The following is a 10,720-nucleotide window of genomic DNA, read 5'->3' on the forward strand; positions in this document are numbered from 1 at the left end:
GTAATACAATGGAAAACTTGCAGAAGTATGTATATTGGCCCAAGATGCAAGAGAAGATAGCTAGGTTCATAAGAGGATACATGCTTTGGTGTACGAATAAGCCTAGTAACAAGAAATAGGGCCTATATCATCCCTTACCTATACCTACTCATCCTTGGGAAATCATTTTCATAGACTTTGTACAAGGTTTACCAACAACCAGGAAGGGAAATGACCACCTATTCATGGTAGTTGATAGGCTCAGTAAGATGTGTGTTCTGATGCCCTGTAAAAGGACCATCAACAAATAAGAAGAAACAAATTTGTTCTTTGGATAAGTATGGATGCACTTTGGGATACCAAGGAGCATTATTTCATATAGGGACGCAATATTTCTTGGTGCATTTTTTACTACACCGTGGGAGAAGATGGACACGAATTTGAAGAGGTCTACATCATTCCATCCATAGACAGATGGGAAGACAAAAGTAGTCACCAAGACCTCGGTGCAACTATTGATGGGTTACAATCAAAAGCATCAGAAGACTTGGGATGAAAAGATGATATATATATAGAACACTCTTATAACAGAGTATTCCACAGTTATACTAGTAAGTTCCCATTTGAAATGTGTTTTGGATATTTTTCACCTTCACCTTTATACATTACATATGGGAAGCAAGGACGAATGAGGGAGGATCTCACAAGGGATGCCTTAAGGGAAGAAAAACCTATTGATAATATTAGGGAGATCCACATATAGGTACATTAGACATTGCAGAAGTCACAAGAAAAATACAAGGTTGGGCATGACCAACATAGAACAAAGAAGTCGTTCAAGGTGGGAGACAAAGTATGGTTATTATTGAACAAAGAGAGGCTACAGGGTCCTGGTAAGAAAAGCAAGGCTTTGTGGTATGGTCCCTCTGAGATACTAGAAAGGGTTGGAGATAACGCCTATACATTCAATCTACTCCCATGCATTCAGAGTTACTCAATGGTGAATGTATATCATTTAAAACTCTATGAGCCTTCCATGTTATATCAAGAAGAGGAACAGGTCCTACCTTCTATAGAGGATTTGGCACCATAAATTCAAGCATAGTTGACAGATGATACAATTTTGTAGAAGAATTCAAAAACTAGAAGACAAAGGCAACATGACCTTTGGCAGATTGGGCTAAAAGGACAGCTTCGAGGTAAGGCTAAATGTTACACCCGAGATAAGGTGAAGGAAAAATTTCACACCTCTTTCAATAGAAGCTTTTGGGCACCGAAATGGGGAGGTGTGATCCATATTATATCGTTATATTATTTTTCGTCCATCTTGATGCTTACATAATGGAAAAAGTGGAGGCATCAACTCACACGACAATTTTTATTGGTGGGACCCAATTTGGCAAATTGGGGTTTGAAACCTTCCAAGAGAATTTTTAGGAACTAATGGAATTTTTTAGGGTTAAAAATTTGTTGTTTTAGTGTCACGCATTTTTTTCCTATTTGACACGTAAGGATTTCCAGCAGCGCTAAAAGCACCTCAATCAGAGTCCATATGAAAACGTTATGATGCTCGGAAGTTGACCTTCTTATTTTGACCACCATAATTTGGGGGATGCCACATCAGCCCCCAATACTCATGGAAAAGTTGTTAGCCACATGATCATGATGAAGAAGACTCTATAAGAGTCAATATTGTAACTCTAGTGAAGATATGAAGGAGTCAAACTTAACCACTAGTAGGCTATCGATAGTGTTATAATCAAGCCACTCAGAGGAAAATTGGTTCGATTCTTTTTTAGTGCATTTGTTCCATAGACGAGTAGAGTAGTCAAGAGGGATAAGGAGAGAGAACACAAAGAGGATTGGTGCACTATAGTAGCCCATGGGCCACAATCCTTACTTATTTGTACTTGCATACATTTTTTATTCAAAGAAAGAGAGTAAAGTGGCCTCACCTTCCTGGGTTTTCTCCCGAAAGGGTTTTCCAAGATATACCTTGTGTCAATTGTGGTATGTGAATATTTTTTTCATTATTCTCTATTTTCTACATAATTATGATTTGTGTGAATACAAAATAAATACTAATTTACATATCCATAAATCTAAAAAGAAATAAACCTTCATAATGTAGATTTTAGATTTTTAAGTATAATTTTATCAAATCTCTTGTGATGAACTATCTAATGGAATATACACTATAATTTATGGATCATTTATATTTTTACTTGTTTCCATTGTTTTTATGATATTTAATTTTAAACCCTTTTCACTATGACCATATGATATACTTTTATAGAGTAGACACTTGTAGTATTCTATTTGTATATTTATCTCTTAAAATTATCACCATAGTACTTCAAAGAGTATTTGGATTATTTATTGTTTGTGTATGGAACATTATTAATTGTTATTCTATATTCATAATTAGGTGACTTTTTTTATGTGAGGAATCTAATTCATAGCTCATTTTATCCATTTCATTGAGACTTTTGTATTTAGTCCCCAATGGGGGTGTTCTCACGACAATGGAGTCTTGGTAGGAGGCATGAGATATCCTCATGGTGTTGGTCTTTCGACAGGCATAATTATTTGCATGCAGGTATTATGTATGGTGAAAGAGGTGACGACCCTTGGTGATAGAGCTTGTCTCTACACCTGGCTCCACATGGGATGCACATGGTGTTTTCTTGGTTCACATAACTTGTGCCATCTACCCAAGTCTATTCGTATTAATTTCCAATAGATGGGAGATTGGGGTTTTGTTCACATCAAAGGTTTTGGCAAGATAATTCCTTCTGTCTACTCTAGAATGGATCATCCCTCCCATGGCGGATTGGTTGCGGAAGGGGAATGCTCTGATAGTAGGAAAAATCTCAATTATGAGCTTACTCTGAGGTAACATCTTGGGATGGCTGAGATATGGTTTTGGCAGTACACTTGGCCTCGTTATGGAGAGCTCATGGGGTACATTTCACTCTTTGTACTAGATTCATCATGTCTGTCACTTATTATATATGCTCCACCATGGTCTCAGGGTGGCGGAAAGGTGGTGGTTTAGTTGCTTATGACCTTAAGGTTAAACTATTATTCTCTCTATGGTGGACAATATTCAACTATGTTACAGTCACGAGAGGCCTGTTTTCATTGGTATTTCCATGGGTGGTCATAGTAGGGTTGCTTCGTTGTCTGTTAAAGAGGGGGTAATTTTGCGTCCTATAGTCTTTTGTTGTCTCCACCAGGGTGTCTTCAATTTCATGTTAGGCCTCAGTGTTCTTTGTGTTATTCTTACATAACTTGGGGACTGGTCCATCCTTCGAATTGGTTAGAGTTTTACACTTAGTGGTACCACAAACCTTTAATGCCACCGAGATTTCGTTTTGTTTCCCAGTGTTGATCTATGGAGTGTGGTACCAGGGTACCTTGTCCATCTGGTTCTAAAAAAGGTTATGGTTTCACTTGTTCTTCACTAATCCAAACATTTCAAACTTGGGCAGATCTTTGTCATCATAAAATCTGGGGTTCTAAGAAGTCAAGGAAGATATTAATTTGGGATTGTAATGGGCTTCAATTATTTCTCTTCCACCTACACTTACTCCTCTATAGTGTTGTTGTTGAGTCCGCAAGTCGTGTTATAGTGGGGTCTTACCATCCTGTTGTAAGTGATAACTTGATAGGTTAGTTTGCTAGTGTCTTCGTCTTATGGTTTGTTTGTAGGTCTTATGGAGAGATGGCTCCTCACCAATGACTTCCCAGCCGCAAGAGTGGTGCGCCTGGGGAATCCTCTTCCAAACATTGTTGTATATTCGGGTGGGAATCGGCGGAAAACTTTTTCGTCTCAGCTCCTCTTGAGTTCAGAAAGGAAATTATACATTTGGAAGCTAGGGAGTTTATGGATTGTAAATATCATGCATACTCAGATATCGGAGGCAGTAGCCTTAAATGGGTTCCTGATCCAGGGATGTTTCGGAGGAGAAGATTGCACTTCACTCAATAATGTTGCATTGTTAGTTGGAAACGCTACTCAACATGGTAATCCATGACAAGCAGGTTGACAACTACAAGCTCTTTGCAGGTCAGGAGGATGTTAAAGAATACTGAAAGCCATTAGGTACATTTTGGATGATATCATGGTCAAATTAAATCTAGTGGAAAGCTTTTTGGTCTCAAATTTAGAGATTGAATCCAATGATCATCAGGACGAGGCTACAGTCATTAACACTCCACCTCTGAACACCGCCCATGCAAACTCTTCTCCTCATCCGTCAGTTATCATTTTGAACTAATAAGTCCACCATGCAATTTGTTCTACTTTTTACTATTGGAAGGTACTCGTTCTTTTTGTAAACAATATAATATTGTTTTGTCAGTAATGCCAATGGTTTCCAATTGTTTACTATGCTATTTCAATTCTGACATTTTGTTTGCCTCAGTTAAAGCCTCAAGGAAATTAGAGAATCACAATACATTTTGTTGTAGTTCCCAACCTTCATGCAATCTAGTGTAGTCCCATCTTGTAAATTTTTGTTATGTTTAGTCTTTGTTGTGTCTTTGTTTACCCTGGAAGGCAGTGAGGATCCTCCAGGTCAAGTACAGGTATGAAGGATTCCCAATGTAATATCTTTTGCTATCAATAGAAATCAATCAAAGAAATTTACAAAAAAAAAAGACTTTTGTATTTAGAAATAAATGTAAGGAAAGATAGATTTTTATATTTAGAAATAAATGTAAAGAGAGTTACTAGCTACTAAAGACATAGATATCAAATTTTGAAAAGATTTAATAAAATTTATTTAATGGTGATTCAACTTTGAGTCTTTTTACTAATAGAGTATTCAACTTTCTTCAAAACCTAGTTGAATTTACTTAATGGGTTTCCAATTTTGAGCCATTTCACAAAGGCACATTCAAATGGAGAGGCCTTCACCATCTACTAGGATTTCAACACACAAGTGGCATTATGACAACAAAAAGCGATGTTCACAATCTACAAGTTTAGGTTCAACTTGAGTCACTGCATTGCAACATTATGTGTTCAAGATGACCTTTCCTTAAATTTATATATAGTAAAATCATACACATTGGTTTTGAAGCTAAGGGGATGAAAGACTTAAAAAATTGTAGATTTCATAGTTATTAAAGTCCCAAGACCCAATATTCCAAATGGATATTAGATTCTTAGTGCAGGGGTTGAAGCTAGATTCCCATAAATCCATAAATAATCCACTCCCATCTAAAAATACACTTATTTTCATTTTCATTGTTAATTTGTGTTTCATTCGAAAAAAAATTAAAAAACTTTAATGCATGTGACACAATTAAATTTAAAAACTTTAAACACATCTTTGTATATTAATACATGTTAAATTAACTTTAAAATTTTATATCTATATGACATTCTATACCACTAAGAAATTACCATTTCCTAACTTGGAAAAATGTTACCCTTACCATTTAACATTTATATTTTATCCAAAAAAATATTTCTTTAAATTATATTAACTTGCCCCTTCTTTTTTCTATCCATCCAATTTTCAGAGTACCTTTCACCCCATAGAAATGAAACAATAAATATAAAACTAAGCCCTTCTCCATGTTCAAAGCAATAGAGTATATAAAGCTGACTCGTCTTAAAGGTTCATTCTATTTTCAACTGCTTGCCAACAAATATAAATCAATTGCCACTAATGCAGAAAGATTCCCACCTGGTCCACCACAATGATGTAATATTGTGTAATATCCAACATTTAATCTTAATCTTGGAATTCTTTACGGGCCAACCCAAACACAAGACAAATATCAATCAATTGTAATTAACGAAGAAAGATTCTCACTTGGTCCACCATATTCACAACGATGTAATATCCAACATTGACATAATAATTTTAATATTGTACGAGGACTTTACCAAAAAATTCCAAAACAAGAAATCTCAAGGGTTTGACCCTGACACAATTTTCCTTAATAACATAACAAGGAAAAAAAAAAAAAACTTAAATATCTTATGTTTTGTCTTTTTTTCTGAAATCTGAAGATTAATTTTTAGTGAGATTAGATTTTTTTGTTATTATTTGAAATACATTTAAAAAATGTGTAAATAAATTCAAAACCATTAAAAAACTAAAAACACTCAACCATATAATTTTAACAACTCAAATATGCCATTTAAACAATGTTTTTATCAAAATTTAGAAAAAAACTCATAAGAAAATATAAAAACAAAAAAAACCAAAAACATCGAAAATTTAGACTTAACTCTTACTTTTAAAAATAATGTTTTTAATTTAAAATAAACTATTCATATATAATTGGTCTTTAAAGATCTTTAGATATTAAAGAGGATCTATAGATATATATCAACTTGGAATTATTTGGCATCTTAACTCTTAAATATAATTAAAAAAATTATAATACTTCTTATAATAACCAATTTATTTTCATATCTATTTAAAATATTATTATAAAATTAAAATTCTATAGATTACTCGAGTTGATCAACACATAACACTGCTCACTCTAAAATTTAATATTTCCCAATAATACAAACCAAATTTAAAATACTTCAAGAAAACAAAAATGAAAATTATGACTACCTTTAAATACACCATAATATGTTTCAAAGAGATCGTTCCATAATATGTTCGATTATCAGTGAGCTCAATAAAACAGTAAATGGAATCCAATTATGGCTGAGCCAAGGTCTAATATGTTATACTATTTACTACAACAACACATTGAAAAGGTCTAATATGTTATACTATTTACTACAACAACACATGGAAATGTACACTTGTATGAAGAATTTTCATGCTGGTAAAACATAATGATTTGCATTCCTTTAAATGAAGCTGATACACATAATCAAAAGCAATCAACATCAAATTCAACAGAAAATTGATTGATCTCAAGCATAAAAGTTACATCCCATGACCATCTGCCTAAGAGCATGAACATGGTGAGGATCCTGCAAATAATGTCGGCCTCTTTGTGATAGACCTTGGGCTAGTATACTGCTTTTGAAGTGAAGAAACTGTGCCCAAATTATGTCAGCCTCTTTGTGATAGATCTTGGGCTAGTATACTGCTTTTGAAGTGAAGAAACTGTGCCCAAATAAGATTTTCCAGCTTATACTGTCACCAACAAAGCTTCACCCCAGTGAACTGGGAACGGTTTGCTTTAACCACATTGAAACATATATTTAGGGCATACTGGTTACAAAAAGATCAAGATATATACAATAATGGCCAACCTTTCGACACACATCTAAGATCTGTCAAAACCTGGCACATTCATACTCTGCTTCTGATTATCTGGTTTCCTTTGAAGATCTATGGCAGCGCCCCCTAATATAACAGGAAAAAGTTTTGCAGGTAGTCATCCTCCATAAGTGCCCGCTCAGGATTCATCAGAACATTCGAAATTTGGACTGTTTGAGGTATCTGCAATTGGAGATATTGAGCAGCGCTTAGTCCAAGGCTAATAATGTCTGATTTAGGAGGTTCAAATTTGCGACATTGCATCGAAACTAATTATAATTGCAAGTCTGAAAAGTCAATCTGATAACTGACTAGAGTAGCTTTAATTATTTTTTATAGAAGGCCACCTTGGAACAAACCCAATGTAGGTTAAACAGTGGAAACTATAAAACTAAGGCCTAATTTATGCATCTTCAATGTTGTCCCCTAATCTGTGGTATTGTAGATCTTTTCATTTTGAACTGAGGAAGCTGGGAAGCCAAAAGTAACTCCACACTTATATGAAACCCACATTTTTAAAGTCACATGGAAGGCTCACACAAGCTGCCTACAAAGAACAGAAAGGAGGAGTTTCTGCAAAAGCAATAACAAAACTGCCTATCAAGATAACTTGGACCAGGAGATGGTTCCAGTCAAAAACTACATCTATACAAATCAAAATGAGCCTTTTACCTTTATAAATATGCCTGGATACACACAAGACACTGTGAAATAGACTATTCTATTCCAAGTCAAAAATGTCTTCCAACAAAAGTATCATCTCCCCAGGCACTACTGACTTACATGACTGACTGTTATCTCCCCAACTAGCAGACCACCATAAATAATTACACAGGTAAAAAATATAATCACAAGGGTATAGATGGAAGCCTATCAGTATCAGTGACTATTGTAAAACGAATAAAAGGAATGTCTATCAGGATCCACAGGCACTGGTATGAAAATGATAAGGGTAATGCCTAGGAGGCTCAAGAATGCAGAAGAGAGCTTGGGTGCCTAATAAGCACTAAGTCAGGGGTTTCAGTCCTCAGCCCTGAACTTTGCCAGCTCAAAATCACTATTAATTAGAAAAGCAATGAACAGTACCCAGGAGGATCTGAAAGGGTTGTTCGGATAAAAACGAAGAGTGATACCTAACGGGATCAGGATCTACAGGGATCACTATGAACACTGAAAACATAAGAAGAATTCCATCAGCATCAGCAGACATAATAACAAGAGGAATACTTATCAGTTTCAGCAAGCCCCATTGCAAAACAATGAAAGGAATGCCTATCTGCACAGAGCAGGGCTGGTACAACACTACTTACCATCAATGTAACTAGACTGCTTGCAGTGGCTAATGGCTCCTTGAATGGCACTTTGTACTTCCATCATTGTGCTCTCACTAGTGTAGTAGTTAGGAAGTTTCTTCTGCATGTCAGATGTTTGTTGTCTTCCTTTCCCCAAATGCTTGTAAACCATCTTCAAGTTACCAGAGAAATCTGAGAACGAGACCTGCTTCTCACTTCTCTCTGAACCCGGACATCTACCATTTTTCAATTCATTCCTTTCTCCCCGTTTCTGCGGATCTCTGAACCTAATTTTCTCATTACACCTCTGTGAAATCCTTATATACAGAGGCTTTATCTTCTTCACATACTTCTGAACAATCTCCTTGGCTCTCTTCTTATCTCTGTCCATGCTTTTACACTGTCCTTCTCCATCATCAGAATCCTTTGATTTCTTCTGAAATCCATTGTTTCCATCCCTCTTGGCAGCCTTCGAATTATCTCTAGTAAAAAGAGATGCCAACGGTACTTCCACCACCTTGAATTTCATAGTAAACAATCTATTCTGTTTGGGCACAGGAGAGTCCATAGCAATACCAGTACCTGCATATTCAGCACAAGGAGACTGCAAATCCAGGCCAACTTTACCAGACTTTCTGAATCCAAACAAAGATATCTTCAACCTGGTAGCAGTTCTGAGCAACTTGGGGGAGTGGATCTTAACTCCAGAGACATTACAAGCCTGCGTAGAGGCAGGAAGCAGGGGGGTGGGCAGCTGGCTTTGGTCAGACAAGACATTTTCTGCAGGTGAAGAAATGGAGTGATTTGGGTTTTGGGCATTGGCAGTGGAAATAGAGAAGTCCAGCTCAAATTCATCTTCGCTATCGTCCTCGCCTGAACTTGAACTTGAGTTTAAGGTTGGATTGGTGTCTATTGGGAAGAAGGGTAATGAAATATCAATGTCAAAATATTGGGCATCGTCTGGATAAGAAGGATACTCATGATCATCAGGGCTATTATCTACATGTGAAGCTTGGTATTTGCAGATTCTAAGACAGTGATTCTCCATTGGATTTGGGTTGAAGCCTTGAAAAGCTCTATTATTACTCTGCTAAAATGCATACACTCAAAGAGTCTCTGGGTTCAAACTTTGAGAACCCAGAGGCTGTAAGGGGTATGCTTGAAGTGATTGCAGTGGGATGAGTTACGTGGAAGCCAATATCATGTGAAGGGACACTGCGGCGCATATATTCAGTGTTTCTTCTTATTTTATTTTATTGCATCCATTACCATCTGATGACTTCGCGATTACCGAGATCTCCAATGCCATACACGTTTTTGAATTTTCAAGCAGAGGGGTGGGGTTTTGGGTTGTAGTCGGTAGGGCGCTTATACAATAAAGAAATGGATTCGCAAATAATTAGTGATGCGCGATCTCCAAATCACACTTCGCAAAATGATTTAACAAGATTGTTTAAAAAGGCACGGTACAATTTTTAATTTGCTAATATAATTTTTTTAAATGGTAATGTTTAATGATTTAAATGTTATTTTTAATTTTTCCAAATGGTAATGTTTAATGATTTAAATTATATTTTTAAATATATTAAAGATTTATTTTAATTTTAATTGTTAGGAGGAATCAAATTTATTTTCATGGTAAAAAAATCTTACATTTTAAGAAATTTGATCCCTCTCAAAGTTTGATAGATTAGAAATTTGATCCCTCTCAAAGTTTGATAGATCCAGAGTTAAAATGGATCTAAACTCATTTAATTATTATTTATAATTAATTATAGTTATAAATATAAACATAATTACTAATTTCATGTTTTTTATTTTATTTTTATGGACTTACAATGTTAAACATTACAACATCTCTACCACACTAGGATCAAATGTTTACGTAGGAGTTAAATTTACTTAAGAACCTCAAATTAAAGAAAAAATTTAATAAAAAGTGAACTTGGTGAGGAAATCTTACAATATTATATGTTTCTGGATTTAAGAGATCTGTGGTTTGTATCTTTTGAATCAGTGACCGGAGAATCCCCCACCCCCACCCAATAAAAAGTGGTCAGGGGTGGGGAAATGCTAGTTAAAATGTAATATTATTACATTTTACCTAATATTTCCAGTCACACTTGAGCCTAAATATTACATTTTACGCAATATTCCCTCCCACCCTAATTTCATAGTTGAGTTTGTTTACTTTTA

At 35.3% G+C, this 10,720-nt stretch overlaps 1 protein-coding gene across 1 annotated transcript; it reads right to left on the reverse strand.

Moving 5' to 3' along the window:
• Positions 1-8,326: 8,326 nt before the first annotated feature.
• LOC149160357 (putative membrane-associated kinase regulator 2) lies at positions 8,327-9,812 on the reverse strand. The gene has a single exon (XM_089434023.1). It carries the CDS (start codon positions 9,570-9,572, stop codon positions 8,535-8,537), a length of 1,038 nt encoding a protein of 345 aa, XP_089290149.1. The 5' UTR covers positions 9,573-9,812; the 3' UTR covers positions 8,327-8,534.
• Positions 9,813-10,720: the final 908 nt, after the last annotated feature.

Source organism: Pinus tabuliformis, chromosome 5_2 (assembly GCF_031772625.1).
Source record: "Pinus tabuliformis cultivar Carrire ecotype Pingquan chromosome 5_2, CPIR1, whole genome shotgun sequence".
Taxonomy (NCBI): Eukaryota; Viridiplantae; Streptophyta; class Pinopsida; order Pinales; family Pinaceae; genus Pinus; species Pinus tabuliformis.

What these genes read in the sequence shown, in the direction of transcription:
- LOC149160357 (XM_089434023.1), bottom strand. Translation starts at nt 9,572, where the DNA reads ATGGAGAATCACTGTCTTAGAATCTGCAAATACCAAGCTTCACATGTA.